We start from the raw sequence: 18,190 nt of genomic DNA, 5'->3' as shown, positions 1-18,190 counted from the left end.
GCTGATATGTGTATGCGTAAAGTACCAATAAAAGGTTATAGATGTCATGCCAGGTGCTTGTGTAATTTTGGTTGTCTGCTCAACAGCTATCAAGCTCGCATACGATCGTTTATTCCACTCCACCTGCTGACAGTTAGCTAGATTGCAGACAGTCGCTTATTTATGCACAGGCCCACGGAGGGCTGTGACAGCGATATCGTTTCTTCGTTACCGACCACTGACTGAAATCCACCAGTACCAAAGAAACGAAGGGCGCATAACACTTGCTCCTCGACGCTGAGCCCGTGCGTCCGCCGACCAAGTTCATCCCGGAGCTCGTCGCAGCCACCGCACGGTCCTCTTTGAGAGGTGGAAATGCTGGCGGAATGCTTCTTGAGGCATATCGAACGCGTCTGCATTGCTTCCCGACCGCTTGTTCCGCCGGCGAACCAACAACAAGGCGATAATCGGCGCATTCATGACTGGTTCCAAAAACCGTCCGTTTGAAATTCAAATCGCCTGTTCAAAGAAGCCGCGGTCAAACGCAGCAGGTCGGCCGCGCTTGCGTTACGTCACATCCGGTTGTTTGCTTTTAGCCAATCAGGGCTCGCTCAAAAGGGACACTTTTGAAAGGGACACAAAAGGGCCACAACACGAGCATACCGCCCCTGATGTTAGCACTACGGCCAACAGGTCCTTTATAGCATCCAGAGAATTTGTAGCATCGTCTAGCTCACACGTAGGGATGTGCCAGCTGTTGGCAGTGAGCTGGGAGATAGAAGTAATCAACCATCTCAGTTTCCATGACCGAGCCACGTTTTTGAAGAATTTCCTGACAATTGCCTGACTATTCCAGATGTGCCCGGATTCCCTGACAATTCCAGGTTTTCCAGGTTGGTAGACACCCTGTTTTAAAGAGAACCTGCAACACTTGCCATCGACTACTAGTAATGTATTTTGGGATAAAGTCTATTGTTCCAGAAATCTCCTCCCGCAAGAATTATGAAAATCCGTTCACAATTAACGAAACTACACGCGATGAGAAATCGCGCATAATCGTTCCCTCTCAACTCGACCGCGAACAACGCGACGAAAGCTGCGCGCTCTCTCCCGGAGAGGGGGACGGCTCGCGGCGTTCTCTTCGGTGGCCTTCGATATATCACATGCCGGGTAGTTTTCTCCTTTTCTCCGCAACGCGGAGGGGCCGTTTCCGGTCTGGTGCCACAAAAAAAGCATGCATGGGTGCCTGCTCGCAAGTGCGCGCTCGGGCTGGTAGGGCGTTTTTGAAGCAATAAACGTTTGTAGTCGAGTGGTCCCGTTGAAAGGGAAGTATTGAGGTCATCACTCAAACTCCGCGCGCACTCAAAACACAAAAGAAACGGCAAAACTGTGCCTAGAGGTTCAGGCATAGAAGAGGTTCGTACACAGCGATGACGACGACGGAAATGGGAGAATCTAGCCGCGAAGTTGACCAGTGACAGCCGATCGGGCAGCCATGGCCTATGTGACGTCCCTTAGGCCATGCCAGGGGTTGCATAATGAGGACAACTGAAGAGAGAGCGGTTGGTTTTTCCGCGTCTTTCACATCGATTTGCACGCTCACCGCTTCACATGCACGTGTAATATTTGGCTCAGGTATTCCTGGCAGTGTAATCTAAACGTCGCGCAGGTTTACTTGCACTGCTCAAAGAGTGTTGCAGGGTCCCCTTAAATGCTCGAGCGACCGGTGTGCCCGCCTACTCTGGATTGCCAGACCCCATCCAGCAGCCAGCGAAGCCTCTCGAAGCAACAAGCGCCGTTTCGAATATCAAGCGGGCGTTCCGGGCTATCAGCTGGCACCTCTGCTTCACCTCGCCCAGTGATCACAGCCATCTCATATTATCTTCTCTCACGTGGCGTGAAACAAACACTCTTTACAGCAGCTGTGTCGTCGGCAGACGTTGCTCGCCTTCCCCTGGCTAAACATAACAAGGGCAGAGCAACGCATGCTTTACGGATTATCAACGGCGGCTTGAGGCATCGGGCAGGTTGGTCAGCTAACCACTCGCAGCAAGTTCATTTCACGGGCGATTATGTCCGAACCAGCCGCGCTTTGACGATAGCAACATTTTAAATAAAGTGTTACTCCTCCTCGTACCCCTCCCCTGCGCTGGGAGAACGGGAGATAGGAAGCTCGGGCTGCTCACTTGGCCACCTGCAGTGCATCTTGTTCCTTTTGCCGATTCGAATGAAGCCACCTTAGCTGCTTCCTGCCAGGTATGCGGCTTGCAGAAGCTCGGGCGCTCACCGTCGTTGGTTATTGACTTCACTATTGCACACCAATGCTTTTCGAAAACGAAACTGAAAGCATGATGACTCGCAGCGTAAAAAAGCTATAATCTGTGTTTTCTAGATACACTGAGCTCATGGAAGGCTTTGATTTACATTTATTTCACATACACAGCCACCTAGGAACTGTTTATTTGAGGAAAACATTTGTGAATGCTTTCTCCAATGAGCTCTCGTCATTCACCACTTTTGTGACGTCACAAACCGTAGTAGCCAAATGCGGACAGGGTGTCGTCCCGTTTTTCAGTTTCTCACGTTTTCTGCCTTATTAACTGTACGTATACGTCCTTTGCAAATGAGGTGCATGTACGTCATTGCTTGTATGTTCAAAAAGCGCGCCTTTGTCGACCATTTCTCTCGCTTGGCATGTGCTGCCACACTGCAGAAATACGTGAAATTCCTTTGTTGCCCCAATGGCTCTTCTTTTCTTTATGCTTTACTGCAGCAAGGCGCCGACTATCCCTTGCGCATCCAGTCACGCGTGGGCGCGCAGTGGCTAGTTTCAGTTTTGTCCTCCGGGCGCCTCCCACTTCTTGCGTCCACGACCCTTTTAAGAATTTTTCTTGTGTTACTCATGAATAAACCGTGTGCATGTTAACAACACAAGATTTTTTTTGTCACTTGATGATCACCCTAAAGAAATTGCAACAATTTTTTCTCGAAATAGATTCGTCAGAAGAATTTAAATCAGCAGTAAAAAAAAATCAACCCTGGGGGGTCCCATTTGGCAAAAAAATGTGACCCTCGAAGGGTTAAACAACTTCTAGTTGCGAGAATGGTGAATTTAGATTCTCGACACCGTAATCCATCGACCCAGGCCAACTTGTTTCCACCCTTTAGTGTCCCCTTAAAGTCACCATCAGGGGGCAGGGGGCACTACTCACCCCTGTAGTAGGCCTGCGCCTGTGGGGGGTTGTAACCAACGGCTGACGACCCATAGTTGTCATTGAGAGGATCGTAGTCCGCAATCGATCCAACCTTGCGCACTGGTTGGGTTTGCACTGAAACACAGGACAGGGTGCGTGTAAGCACCAAGCTGGATAACAGCTCGGCCAGGCCAGCCACCATGGCACAGACAACGCGCTGGGCTCAACACACCGCTCGTTAAGATAGTTTCTAGCCCAAATTGCTGGCGGGTTCCCATTTTCACCAACTACGTAGGCATGGACTAGGCAAATTAAGCATTAATTATCAGCCTTGGTACAAAACTGGGTTCAGCTCATCAGCCACTGAATCATAGCTGCAGACTAATATATTCTAAAGGAAAATGTGGCACTAGTGTTTAGATGGGCCGTGCTTCGACGAGCGTGCTGTAATTTACAGCAAAGAAGCGTCTCCTCGGTACTTGGCGTGGCTCGTGAGTGAGCTCAAAAGTGGTCTTCGGCTGCAAAAACTGCGATTATTGTTTTTAAAAGACAATTTAAAATTATAACCGAATAAGGAACTTTGTTGTCAGGAATTTGTGAAAGTTCCACACAGCCTGAGAGCAAACTCAATATTTCCCCTAAATCAAATTCTAGGAACGTTCTAAACTGACCAGCAAGAGAGAGAAAAGAAAAGGTTCAGATTAAAGTGACTCCCAGCCTTTCAAAGGATCCCCTTGATGCTCAATGTCAGGCCACCTTTCTATTGCACACAGCTTCACAATTTTGATGAGCTGATGCCAGGTGAAGCGTGCTCTGCTTGACACTTGTGCACTTAATTTTCCAGTGTGTCCTGTGGGCATGCCACTCGAGTGATTGTGTCACCCCAATCTGCATAGTTCTTCTGCTCAGAAGTAGTGAGACCGGTCGGCAACCCTCAGTTGCACGCTTTCCACAAGAATGTGAGGCTCAGGAAGGTGAAGACGCAGGCTTATCATGTTCTATGTAAAAGGCTGAAAAAAGAAACAACATGCAGCCCACAATATTAACATGCTTTTCCCTTCTGCTGGAATGATGAGACTTGGCGTGTGCCTCAGTGCAAGATGTCAGTGATGGAAGGAGAGGCGAGAGACCTGGCGATATAGCTGCTATTGGGGCGTGGCATGGAGCTCATGGTGGTATTTTTGTGGTTCCAGGGCGACTTGGCAAAGCAGTGCCAAATAATTATTGCCAAGCTCATACGTGCCAATGTAAAACTTGGCAATGAATTGTCTACTGGTGTGCAGAGCCTTTTTTGAAGCGTTTGCACCTTTCTGCACCATGAGTGGAAACAGGAGCTCGATACCAACAAAACGACTGCAGCTTAAGAATGGCAAGTTGGGCCAGCTGGTGTGAACCCACGATGTTCACAACAGCGCAGGAGAGTCAAGGGCGAGAGAAGAAAAAACATGCAGTTACGGTGACGCCAGCACTACGCTGTTGTGTATTCTTTTGTCCTTGTCTATCTGGTGCTGTTGTGAACATCATGGACTGTGGCACAGCAGCCCACTCTGCCATCCTCTCCTTCTGTGTTTCAATAGACATAGCATAAAAGGCGTACTGCAAGCACTAGCTAACTTTGGGCAACCCAGGATGCGAGCCGCACATCACAAGGAAGGAATGCGACACAGGGTGCGGGCATGCAGGGGAGAGGCGGGCCGGTGGCTACTACCTGGTCCTTCCTCGGATGTGTAGATCACGGTGGACTGCAGCTTGGAGGAGTAAGGGGAGTTGTTATTGGCCGGGATATCGTACTCGGTCCCCATCCGGCTGGCATGTGTTCGGCCAGGCCGGTCCTCGTTAGGGGGTGGAGGAGGAGGAGGGGGTGCCGCTGCTGAGGGGGAGGGAAAACAAGGGTGCACACACACGTGCATGGTTGTTGGGACGAGGGGAGACGACAGCACCACTGCACCCAGAAGGCGGGACATGCGCCCATGTGGAGCAGCAAGGCAAGGGTGCTACCCACTAACACGGGGCAGGGAGGAGGATGCTCGGCACAGCTGGTTTACCACACACGACATGACAGACGAAAATGTGTTGCTCTAAACCACCTAGGGAAAGGTGCATTGAACACCACTGCCAACTCAGTGCTTTGGTACACTCAGAGGACTACAGCGACTTGCATAGTGCACCAAACTTGCCACCCCGTTGAAATCAACAATAATTGAGGTCTACCCATTCTTGGGCTGGGCAAGTACCAACCCTCTGCGTTTTACATCAACTCTTGATTGGTGATTTATTTGGCCACAAATTAATAGCTGGAAGGAAAATGCCCCAAGCTGCTTCAAAACTGCCTGCTTCAAAGACGTAGCACGACTGCCAGTGCCGCTGGCAATGAATTCTCAAAGTCTAACAGCAGTATACATACAGCAGCAACTTCTGCGCCTACCAATGACACGCAAGTTGGCTAGAAAAAAACTTCCGCGATTTTTGGCAATTTGGGAGGCCACAATGGAGTGATATTATAACAACTGCACCAATGGCTGTCATCATCACTCACTTGCCTTTTCACCAGAGCAAAGTATATTGCACCTAAACGCTGGCTTTTTTTTTGGCACAGGGGCACAACAACAAAGGCATTGGTCAAAATGAAGTTTCTACAGTTAACGCTATGCCAAATTAGAAAACAAAGCATGCCTTAAGGAACCAGCACACCCCATTAGGGAAGCCAGCAATCATCATGGCTGTCCTGGGGCTGCAAAAATCTCCCAAAAGGTCTGGCTCCCAGTGCACAGAAGCAGGAACCACATGCAGTGGCACCGAGGAGGCAGGAAGTGAGAGATGCAGCCACAGCATGAGCAGTGCCTCCCCACGCACAGTTGAAAAGGTCCACAGGCATGCTCACTAATCGTGTCAAGGCTGGTCAGCCAAAAATCTCACACCTCCACTCTTGCAAAATTTACAATCAAGGATTGCCGAAAAATGCAATGCGTTCACAATACTTACGAAATTGAGCACTGTCATAGGCAATCTCCTGGTCTGCACCTGCAAATGGTATCCCATGGTCAGTGTCACGGGGGACGAGACCAAGTGCAAAAAAGCACACACAGGCATCTCAACTGATTACGGTAACGACAATGCCAGATGCAGCATGATAGCAAGTTCTTCACAATGAGCACGAGCTATACAACGGCGACATTCTGTATTGGTCGACCGTAGAAAAGCCAGGTAGTTGTACAAGTTGGCTCATTAGACTGTTGTGCCCCCATTCAGACAACTCCTTACTTGGCCACTGGGAAACAGCTACCATGGTTGCGAGCATGCACAGCACAACAGCTTTGCACTGGGTAGTGTAAACATAGGATTTTTTTTTTGGAAACCCAGCAAGCAGACTGCTCACTAGTTTGTTTTGCTCTTAGCTTCCAACCGCTCCTCGTGTTTTGATAGTAGCAGCGGACCTGTGAGCCCTCCATGAGCTGTGGTCTTACGCTGTGCAACCAGACAAATATTAGCAAGGAAAAGGGCTAGGTGCAGTTGCTGGACGCATCGCTGTGGCAAGGCCCACTTTGGCCACCACCCGACTGAAAAAGCTTGGGACGAGCACACTTCACAGCTCCCAGGCCATTCGAAAGGCACCACACTCGTCCCTCTAGCATTTTCAGGAAAACACGTGCTTGCTTGAACTGAAAAGGCCTCTCTCTTCTGCACATTAAATGAACTTCGTAATGAGAGAGCTCGAAAGAATGCTCGAGTCTACCAGTACCACTGCAACTAAACTGAACACCCTTCCCTACCGAATTTGAACAACAATTTGGCTCTTAATTTCTACAACACTACCAAAGAAAATAACATTGTCTGCTACGTGCGTTCAATGGGTTAATGTTCTGGCTTCTGTCAGGCCCTGAAATCAAAAACAAAGGCAAGCACTTGCATAGCTGAAGCATAGCACACAAGAGTGCATACCAAAGAAACAGTACTACAGGTTGTCCCATCCAATTGACATACATTTTAATCCAGACACCAGCCAATTTAATCCAAGTGCCATCTAATTTATTCCAGGTGCTGACAAATTTAATCCAAGGGCCAACAAATTTAATACCGTCGCCAACCAAATAAATCCAGCTGTCAGAAGGTTGTTCAGGAGTGTTTTGTGCGAAATTAGGGGCAGCTTTGCAGAACTTGCTGGGCATAGTATGGTGAAAATGACGTGTTCCTTGATCCATTATGTGCGAAATACCTTATACGCACAGCTTAAACACACGCAGACCAGGAGAGCGGTCTTGTTTGATCCATTCGTGCTGTGTGCTGTGAGCTCGTGGGGACCGCGTGGGTCCTCATGCTGGCCGCACAGCAGAGCCCCACACAGGGGCGGGTGGCGACCCTCCGCAGACTAAGGAAGGCCCTTAGTGCTACATCCACGACTTGTGGTCAGCTGGGCACCTAGCTGGCCAGGCATGTAGTGAGACGATCTCCCCTATTCTCGCTCATGCCGCGTGCGCCAGTACGCAGAGCTTTTCCCTTTGAGAAAGCATACGGAAAGCGCAGAGGGGGGCAAGTATATCCTGGCTCACCTGCGGAGTTCCCCCACGGTCAACGCGTCCCACCGTTGGCATTAGCCCTGGGCAACGACAGCGCGACACCTCGCCCCACTATCCAGGGATGGCGACGCTTCTCTTTGCGAGACGACTCTTTTCCTCCTCCGCACTCATGCTAGCCGCTCAACAGCGTACACGCCCGCGTTTCTCAACAATGGGAGCAAGCTGCCTGACCCAATGAAGCGTTTCTTTTTTGCCCCGGCAACAAAAACACCACCTCACGGGCTCCCGCTGAGTACACGGAGGAGCAACTGCGGTCCGGCAACGAGTGACGTGCGCTTTCGCCCCCTGTGACCAGAAAAAGCGCACATGGACAAATGACACACTTCGACCGGCCGTGCAGGGAGGCAAGCTACGAGGTGTATCCTTGTCCTGAGGCGCGTTCACATCTGAGAGACGTTACAAAAGTCATCTCCGCTGCCCTGCCAACCAACTAGTCGAGCTCGTACCAAGTGGCGGATGAAATTATCCACGCTCAAGTAATGACCGATTGACTCGAAGGAGATTCAGTGGATTTAGTGGGACCCCAAACCTCTGTTGCACTACGCACCCTCACTAAGTTTCAAAGGCTTGGGAGTCTTGTGCTCTTCCACTGCCTGGTTGGTGGCACAAAGGGTGGCACTTTTGGCTTGCGCATCGCTGGGCGAGGGGTGAGCGGCCTCATCCCAGCCTCGTCTGTCCCCCTTTCAGACACCAGCCTGTTTTGAGCACCCCTATCTTTGTTCTCTCCACTCAGGAGCAGTTGGGGGTTTCGTCCTTTGTTGCTTCCCCCTTTCAGCACACTCCCTTGGCTCGGCCCCAGTGCAGCTTTCATCAGCACCTGCAGCCGCACCACACGCCCCCTCCTGTTGCAAGCGAGATTGCCATGCGGCCACAGCACCACTGGACCTGCGGGCGACCCCAGAGGGGCCACCCTGAGCCACAGGCTGGAAAACTCCGGCGCCTCACCAGGGGCGCTTCCCTGAGATGCCCCGCCGCTCACAGCTCTCTCACCCCAGTGCCACCCTGCAGGCCCATCACCCTGCCTGTGCAACCCAGGCCGACGCTCTGCAACCTGGACTGCACACATGCTTTCGCCAACTCTGGTGGCGTTGTCCCGGTCAACCCAGAACATGCCTGTTGCTCCAGCGCTTGGTGTGCTGCTGCCCCGCGACCCGGTCCTGCCCCTTGTGCCTTGGCGGGAACACCAGGTGGCCCCTCGTCCCTTCATTGACCCCGGTGTCGTGTAAGGTTTGTGGACTGCGTCTCCATGGTGTGGGTGTGCGCGTCGTTGAAAGGCTGCATCAAGTGTGAAACATCATGCGGACTTCTTGGACTAGGGACCTGTTTAGCCCAGTAGGGTGTGTGTTGTATTTGACCTTTTTGGCCATTTCACAAAGATCTAGCGACGTCTTGAGGAAGGGGGGATGTGGGGACCACGTGGGTCCCCATGCCGGCCGCACAGCACCATTAACTCTTTCAGTACGGCGCCATAGGCCATCGGACGCCGGTGTCCGATGATTTCAAACGTCCCGCGAAAGCTAAAAACGGCACCTGGTGGACAACTAACGCTGTCTGGCGTATTTATTGACTACTCATTTTTCGATTTTATTATGTCTTGTTGATATTTCGCAAGCAGAGACCGCGCCAAGAGTGAAATTTGAACCCGCGGTAGTGGCGAGTTGTGTGAAAACGGCATTCGCTGTATTTGGGCTGTATTTATAAACAAAACAGGCTTTCTAGCTGACGACTGTGGCTTTACACATTGATGTAAAGGGTCTGGACAACGTACGGTAGGGGTATTTTACCAAATGCGCCGCGTCATATCGCGTTATCACCTTCATGATAGCCTGGTAATCGTGTCAGATTACTGCTACGGAGCGATGTGCGACACTTCTCAAGAGCGCTAGATTTTTTTTCTGGTTTTTTACCACTAAAGTGAAAAGGATTTTGTGTCAGAACACAAAAAAGTGTGCTTGGATGCATGACCGACTTACGCTCGAGTGGCTTTGAGGAGTGGCACAGCTGTCAGTTCCGCTAGGTTGACGGGCCCACAAAAATAAAAAACTCGGTGTACAGCGTTGATATATATATTGAATCATAGCCAAGAAATGTAGGAACAATTTGCATATTTTAAAATTCTTAAAATAATTTTGGGCTCATTACAATCGCCTATATACGTTGCATGTATCCTTTTTTGTGCATTTTTTTCTGATTATTTGACTAATAAACTGTAAGTAATTGTACCTTTCACAAAACTGCTGGTATGTGTTTGTAAGAGCAATCTATAAGCTACAATTACATGCATAGCAATGCTAAATGTGTCCACTAGCTCAAGAGAAAAAAATATTTTTGTGGAAGCACTCAAAATCGGCCATTTTTCCGCCGTAACGAAAGAGTTAAAGCTAACTGCACGGCGTCGCTGACACACAGTTGCTGCCTCGACAGCAAAGCTTTTCCATCCGCAATCACGGCACATGCAGCACCATCCCCCTAGTGGCCAGCTTCCTCGCCGGCACCCTCCTGCCCCTCTGGAGACCCTTCTCTCCCAAACCGAGGTGGCATCGGAAAGCGAGATTGCTCCACTTGGGGCTTTTCTACGGAGGACTGGAACAGCGCGGGTCAGACAAAGGAGCTGGTGTTCCTCAACCCCGAGATGGGGCAAGTCTACCCTCAGGAGACGGACCGAGTCAGCGGCCACGGACGGCTTGAAGAGCTCGTGGGGACTCCATCCTCCGCCGAAGCTCGGGACAGCCTGTCCAGTATATGCTCCATATTATTATGACCAAGCAATAAAGCCTGGTTGGTAGACATCACCTGCCTCCGAGAGCGTCCTTGGCACCTCCCGGCAAGTCAAACGAACCCTCAGTGGTGTCCCCGCGACACCACGGTGGGCATTGCGGCTTTGGTTCTCCTGTTCTAGCCTGCTAGTCGGGTAATAAGGTCCATTTATAGCCCCTACCCCACAGTCTGGCATCTAACGTTCCCACATTCAGCCGCCCAACAGCTTTCGAGCGCACAAGCTGACCGTCTGCGAGAGCGCCGTCGATAAATCACGTCATAAGTATCGTCTGCTCCTCGCGCTACAATGCCATCAGAAGTCCCTTTGATAAAACATATTACTCAAATGCCTTTTGCACTCTGATTTTCAATCAATGAATGCTTTGGAAATATCGCGTCAGACGTGATTTACCTACGGTGTCAGAAATAGCGCCTGCCCGCTTAACAAACAACACGCTGGCAAGCCTGCTGGCGAGCAGGCACACGACCAGAGGATACCTCCGGCGATCCCGCTGGCAATCAGCACACGGTCACCGACCACTCTCCTGGTCTGCGCGTGCTAGCAGATGTCCATTAAAGGAGCCATGAAGAGAAAATGCAAGTTTGTTTTATTCGAAAGATTTCGTGTTTTATAGTGCCCCCAGCGCTTGTCCGGATACAAACGGTGCTTTATTCACTGAGAAATTAATCAATTTAGGTTAAAATTTTGATTTTTCCCGCCAAATCGTTTGTTTTCGGGGTCTGCAATGACATCACAGGAACCGACCGCTCTGCAGCCTAGAGTACCTACAATCACGCATCCGCCGTACAGGGTAGAGACACGAAAACGCTGGCGCCGCCATTTTGGGTCGCTCGCTCGCCGCCGAAGCAAGTCACTGTGTCAAAACCGCGCTAAAATTATCGCCGCAACGCGGTGTACTGGCGAAGTTTGAATCATATTATCTGTTTCGCGTTGCTAGGTCTCGTGGGAAACGAAAAGAACAACGCGTTGAGCACAATGGCCCAACTGCGACGGCACGTGACCGTCCAAAGGGTGTCTCCACCCTGTACAGCGGTGCTGGTGTTCCCGCGTTTCTTTACGTTACCCGAACCTAGATGGCGCCACCATACCGTGGCAAGCCTTTGGTTTGTTTTTGACTGTATTTAAACCTGGCTTGTTTTTATTCTGGGAAAAAATAATCGTTCCCTGAAACAGTGCTCGCTCGACAAATATGGTCACGTAAGACACCGTTGCTTGCGTCAATCGGCCAGTGTCGTCTGAGACAACCCCAAGCCCCGTAGTGCTGTGCAGCTAAACCAAGCATGGTGTGCGCAGTACGAACAGCAGTACACATCAGTACTTCTATGCTTACATGTGCTTTCATAACTTCCACTGTTTGTCCCATTATTCTTATTGCTTTGTAAAGGATGTGCCCTAAATTTAAGCGCAAATCGCTCGTTCGGCTAGCTTCTAAGCTCTACCGAATTTGCGTCCGCTTGTGCCGGCCTCCGCCAATCGCAGAGCTGGCTCGAATGACATCATAGGTTCTGTTGCGGAAAATGAGCTGGTGGGTCGCATGGCCATTCCCTTTTTTCCTAGATATCTAGCTTATTTCAGCGAAGTTTACGTTAAAAGTGGTGTCAGTATGATTCTAACGAGGCAATCTTTTGAATGAACCAAACTTGTGTTTTCTCTTCATGGCTCCTTTAAAGGAGCCATGAAGACAAAATACAAGTTCGTTTTACTCGAAAGCTTTCGTGTTTTATAGTGCCCCCAGTGCTTTTCCAGATACAAACGATGCTTTATTCACTGAGAAATTAATGAATTTAAGTTAAAATTTTGATTTTCCCGCTAAATTGTGTGTTTTCGTGGTCTGTAATGACATCACAGGAACCGACTGCTCTGCAGCCTAGGATACCTTAATAATACAGCGCGACAGAAACAATGACTTAAGCGAAGCACACAGGACGAGCGCTCGTCCTGTGTGCCTCGCTTAAGTCTTTGTTTCTGTCGCGCTGTATTATTAAGATGAATCACCAACTAGCACAATACCACACTAGGATACCTTGATTCACGCATCCGCCGTACAGGGTGGAGACACGTATACGCTGGCGCCGCCATTTTGGGTGACTCGCTCGCTGCCAAAGCAAGTCGTATCAAAACCGCGCTGAAATTATCACCGCAACGCAGTTTACTGGCGAAGTTTGAATCGTCTTATCTGTTTCACGTTGCTGGGTCTCGTGGGAAATGAAAAGAACAATGCGTTGAGCACATTGACCCAATTGCAGCGGCATGGGATTGTTTCGAAGGTTGTCTCCACCCTATACGGCGGGGCTGGCATCCAGGCATCGTGGTCCTCGTGCGTTTGTTTACGTTACTGAACCTAGATGGCGCCACCATACCGTGGCAAGCCGTTTTCTGCCTTTAGTTTGTTTTTGATCAAATTTAAACCTGGCTTGTTCTTGTTCTGGGAGAAAATATAGTGCTCGCTCGACAAATATGGTCATGTAAGACACCGTTGCTTGCGTCAATCGGCCACTGCCGTCTGAGACAACCCTAAAGCCCCGCTGTGCTGAGCAGCTAAACCAAGCATAGTGCGCACAGTACCAACAGCACTACGCATCAGTACTTCTATGTTTACATGTGCTTTCGTAACTTCCACTGTTTGTTCCACCATTCTTATTGCAGAATGTGCCCTAAATTTAAGCACAAGTAGCTCGTTCTGCAATCTTATAAGCTCAGAATAATTTGTGTTTGCTTTTGCCGGCCTCCGCCAATCGCAGAGCAGGCTGGTATGACATCATAGGTTCTGTTGCGAAAAATGAGTGCGTGGGTCACACGGCCATTCCCTTTTTTCCTAATTATATAGCTTATTTGAGCGAAGTTTACGTTAAAACTGGTGTCAGTATGATTCTAACGAGGCCGTCTTTTGAATGAACCGAACTTGTGTTTTGTCTTCATGGCTCCTTTAAGCTGTACGCATAAGATATTTTGCACATAATGGATCAAAAAACACCTCGCTTTCACCACTCTGTGCACAACAAAATCCGCAAAGCTGCGCCTAATTTTGCACAAAACACTCCTGAGCAACCTTCAAACAGCTTGGTTAATTCGATTGGCAGCTGGATTAAATTCGCTGGTGCTTGTATTAAATTGGCAGGCACCTGGATTAAATTGGATGGCAACCCTCGACACCATGACTGCTTGAAATATACGCGCAGCCACCAAATGCAATACTGGGAACAAAAATGTGATAGTATAAGGTGCCCTCCAAGCAAGCTTCTTTTAGCCACAACACTCGTGTGCCTGTTTATAACCACTTGGGAAAAATAAACAAGGCTCTCGGGGGGGGGGGGGGGGGGGGGGGGGGAAGAGGAGAAAAAAAAGAGAGACTGGGCCTCATAGCTACCATAATGTGCTCCGACCAGCCGCGGTTGCTCAATAGCAAAATGATCCGCTGCTGGGGTTGGCGAGGCCACAGGTTCAATTCCTGGCCGTGGTGGCCGTTTTTCTGATGGAGGCAAAAGACAGAGACACTGGCGCGTACGGGACTTTGCAGCAGGTGAAGAAAGGTCCCCATGCAGTCTAAAGCGTTTCCTGGCCTTGTCCACCATGATGCAGCTCACAGGCAAGGCATAGTTTTGGCATCATGTGAAACACTCTGGCCGCAGCAATGCCAATAATTCCTGGTTCACTGCTGATTTGAGCAACCAGCTATGCTAACAGTGTGACAAGTGTCACAAGGCTTGATACTGTCTCCAGCTGCTGCTGCTGGATATGAAACGAGCGATCTTTTTTTTTCTAAAGGACTTCAATAAAGTTCAGGGCAAGAGAATTTCTCAGTTACTCTATAGCCCACACAACTGTAGACAAGCCAATACGCATTTCAGTGATGTGGCCTGTTGTTTAGTTACAAGGACTCGCACCGCCATCCCCCCTGGCAGTACGGACCACTCACACGTGATGGTGAGAACGAGTTTTGAACCAAGTCAATTGGCCAGTTCCACTCCAGTCGGCCACCTGTTTTTCAGCCTTCCTTGCTGCCTCCTGAACCCTCCTTCACTCGCGCCCTGACTACCCAGTCCAAGTTAGGAGACCTATTCAATGAGACAGTAAGCAATTTCTTATGGCCCACTAAATCCAGAAATAAAAAAATAATAATGGTGGAGAGCAGCTTGAACTATGACAAATACAGGCAGAAAAGAAGTATAGGATACACCACAACCATGTATCTGTATTTGTCAAAAATTTGAGCTGCATTACACGCCTACTTCACAAATCAGGGCTCTTTTGCAACGTAAATCAGAAGTTGCTTCTCCCTTAAAGGGACCCTGCAGCACTCTCTGAGCAGCACAGATAAACCTGTGCGACATTTACATTGCACTGCCGGGAATTCCTGAGCCAAATACTACACGAGAAGCGGTATGCTCGCAAATATCTGTGCAAGATGCGGGAAACCCAACTGCACTCTCTTCAATGTTCCCCGTTACGCGCCGCTTTAATTACATGCTTACAGCGGTGGCTGCTGCTGGTCAGCGTCACAATTTATTCCTAGCATTTCCGGTGACAACCCACCGTCGTCGGCGCCGTACACCCACCCATTCGATGCCTGAACCTGTATGTAGAGTTCAGGCATTTTTTTGTGTTTCGAATGCACACGGAGATAAAGCGACAAACTCAATACAGTCAGACCCTCTGATAACGAAATCCCGCAAGTACGAAATTCCTGTGGCAACAAAATATTTTCGGATCCCCGGCGAACGTCCATAGAAGCCCATGTATATCATGGCGCGCGGCAAAGAAACGTTTTTGGAAAGCAATCCTGCATTTACGAAATTCTCTGCAAGTCCGGTCTACATTTTATCTCCCTATTTGAAGCTAACAGTGCCCAAGAAGTGCTCATTTTTCTGACTTAAATTGCGTAAACTTCTGCCATAAGGCGCTTGCATGGCCACCGCCATATTTGTTTACATAAGAGACTGTGCAACAGGCAGTCGTGGAGGCAGCCTCGCAGCAACACCACCAGGGGGCGACACATGGTGACTCACGGCACGTCTTTGGCTTGGGCTACGCTAGCCGGCTGCCGCTAAACAGCGCACATGCGTTCATTGTGTGTGCGACAATCGGCATGTTTTCTCTCTATCTAAAGCAGAATTTTTTACCGCTACGAGATAAGGCAGCCATCCTTGCCCAAGCCAGTGGCCAAAGTTAGAGAAGAACCGCCTGGAGCTCGCTCTACCATTTTGAAAAGCAAGGACCCCCCTCTGTAATGGTGCACATGTGCAAAATAAAACGGTGACGGCTGTGGCATTTCTGGATGTCAACAAAGTAGCGCCACTGTCTGGCAAAGTTTGTCAACAGAAGAAGCTGGACTTCGCTTGCAAGCTCGAACATACTCGGTGCCGGGGACCAGGAGAAGGTGAACCCGCGGGATGTTTTGGATGCTTGTGACATGATTCGGCCGTCCTTAGGCGCACACATCTAGCAATGGAGCAGTTCTTGTAGCGTGAGAGCTGAGCTGTGAAGTTACTGCAAAGTAAAGCTCGCAAAATGTTATAACCGACTTTCGGAAATAAATTTTTGGTTTGCGAAAGATTTTTCTATTGTTTATGTTTCATTCACATAGCAACAAAATTCCCGCAAATGCGAAGTTTTTGGCTTTCTCCAGTGAATTCATTTTTGCACAGTTCGACTGTACTGCCCTTTCAACCAGAGGACTCGACAACAAACATTTATTGATTAAAAACCCCCTACCAGCCTCAGCCAACGCTTTCAAGCAGGCAACAGTGCCAACTCCGAAAATGGACTGCTCCACGTTGCAGAAAAAACGACAAAACTCGTCGACCTGTGATATATTGAAGGCCACCTAAGAGAAAGCCACAACCACCGCCCTCCCTAGCACACAGCCTTCGTGGCATATTCCAAGGAAAAGTGTACAGGGACCAATTATGTATGATTTTCCATCTCACGTAGCTTCAGTGATACCAGAGTCCTTCAATGCTTTACTCGTCACGAAACTTCGGCACTCGGTTCATATAGGGACCGCGCGCGCCACTACAGGCGCCACCACCGCACGAAGGTCATCCAGCCGCCGCGCGTGCGGCGTTTTGGCCAGCTCTTGGCGTGCAAACGCTTGCTGCTTTTGGTGTCTGCGCGCTGATTAAGTGTTTTTTTTTCGTAGTAGTTAACGATGAATAGTCCAGTCATTGTGTATACCACCTGCCTTCAATGGGGTTTTAGTTTTCGAAGTAAATTACCGTAGACTTCGGCCGCGAACGGCAACGGCTTCTGTGTGCTCACAAGCGCTGCGCCGTCGTCTTTACGGATTTTTTAAATCTACATTGCTTCTTTTCTTAAAGCAAAGTTGTAATTACCACATACTATACGGTAGCTGTGTAGTCACAGACTGCTGCGGGCCTATCGATAATACAGTTAAACCTCGATATAACGAAGTCGTACTTGGGGCCGCAAATTTCGTTAAATCGAGAATTTCGTAAAATCGAGGTTTCGATTTTACAGTTCATTTAACCAGTTATTGGGGTTTTAACACTTTGGCCCTCGCCAGGCAACAACTGCTATGTAGTTACCTCTCCAATTAAAGCGAAATTTGTACTAAAACTGGCCGCGAAAATTGTGTGAATTAAGAGTTTCAACACTTGGGCAATGGAATTCGGATAGCCGACGGTAGTTCATGTGTCATCGTAAAACCGGTGCTTTTTCCGCAACGCCTCATTAAATATGATAGCAGACTAGGTTTCCACTTTTTCTTTTTTCATTTCGGTCACTACTAAATGCCGCTGTTAGTCAATTGAACCCGCGTCCATGTCCCGTGAACTTCACCCCGCCGAGGTGCTCGTTCGAAGTTACGCCTCTTTTCGTCCATTCAGTGGTAGGCTTAGGCGCGGCGGGCCAACAGCGGAAGGCTGCTATGAAACTTTCGAAAGACTTTTTTCATGTACAAGGGCTCCGCAGTATGGGCGCGTGATTCAACCATGATTGCGAGTTGAGCGGAACACATGTTCGGCATCGTCGTTGCACTACTTAAGTCGCATCACAAGAGCGCGATATGCACGATAATTTTTTTCCCGCGCAAAACAAACACAACTCGCCGCGGCTCTGCCGTTCGAGCCAGCGCAACGCCGCCCGAGGAGTGACCTCAATGAGAGGGTGGCGCCACCGCGCGGCGGCCAAACGCATCATATGAAGCTCTCCCATTGAGTTACGGAGCAGTTTCGTGACCAGTAAAGCATTGAAGGACTCTGGTGATACTAAAATGATTTTTATATAATTCTTGCGAAAGGAGACTGAGGGACAATAGACTACTCCAAAATGCATTCCGAATAGCCGATGATTAGCGCTACAAGATCCCTTTAAGGTCTAAATAGGCAGAGCCTGGACGTGAAAAACTAGTCTAGAACTTTAGGTGCGCATTTTATTCAGAGGTTTGAGGTTTTGTTGGCGCTAGGTTGCTGTCATTTTTAATTTCCTCATGTAATTCTCAACAAGTATTCAGGTAAACAAGTTGAGGTGCTCAGCAAAGACTGCAAAACTGCCATTCTTAGCACTGACAATGGATGCCTGATGCAAGATCGCCAACCCTACTAAACATTATTTTAAATTGTGCACTACTGTACTGACGTTATGAGGTCTAAATCTCAGTAGTTTTAGAGTGAATCCTTTTGAAACCAGAGTGAGTGAAACCAGAA

The 18,190-nt window shown here is 49.2% G+C and overlaps 1 protein-coding gene across 7 annotated transcripts in view; it reads right to left on the bottom strand.

Moving 5' to 3' along the window:
• The window catches only part of Lasp (LIM and SH3 domain protein Lasp), a 51,629-nt gene that overhangs the window by 18,951 nt on the left and 14,488 nt on the right, over window positions 1–18,190 (bottom strand). Inside the window, exons 5-8 of one of the 7 annotated variants that reach the window (XM_077705761.1) lie at window positions 13,894–13,995; window positions 6,156–6,194; window positions 4,882–5,040; window positions 3,192–3,308 (exon numbers count right to left, since the gene is read on the bottom strand). In XM_077705761.1, the coding sequence (XP_077561887.1) occupies window positions 3,192–3,308; window positions 4,882–5,040; window positions 6,156–6,194; window positions 13,894–13,995 (417 nt within the window). Of the gene's footprint in view, window positions 1–3,191; window positions 3,309–4,881; window positions 5,044–6,155; window positions 6,195–13,893; window positions 13,996–18,190 lie in introns of all 7 variants that reach the window. The other 6 variants (XM_077705760.1, XM_077705764.1, XM_077705765.1 and 3 more) reach the window with 6 other exon arrangements.

Source organism: Haemaphysalis longicornis, unplaced genomic scaffold (assembly GCF_048455015.1).
Source record: "Haemaphysalis longicornis isolate Haplotype H1 unplaced genomic scaffold, Haemaphysalis longicornis Haplotype H1 scaffold_4, whole genome shotgun sequence".
NCBI lineage: Eukaryota > Metazoa > Arthropoda > Arachnida > Ixodida > Ixodidae > Haemaphysalis > Haemaphysalis longicornis.
The sequence above is the reverse complement of the archived record's forward strand: the minus strand, read 5'-3'. Positions and strand labels throughout refer to the sequence as shown.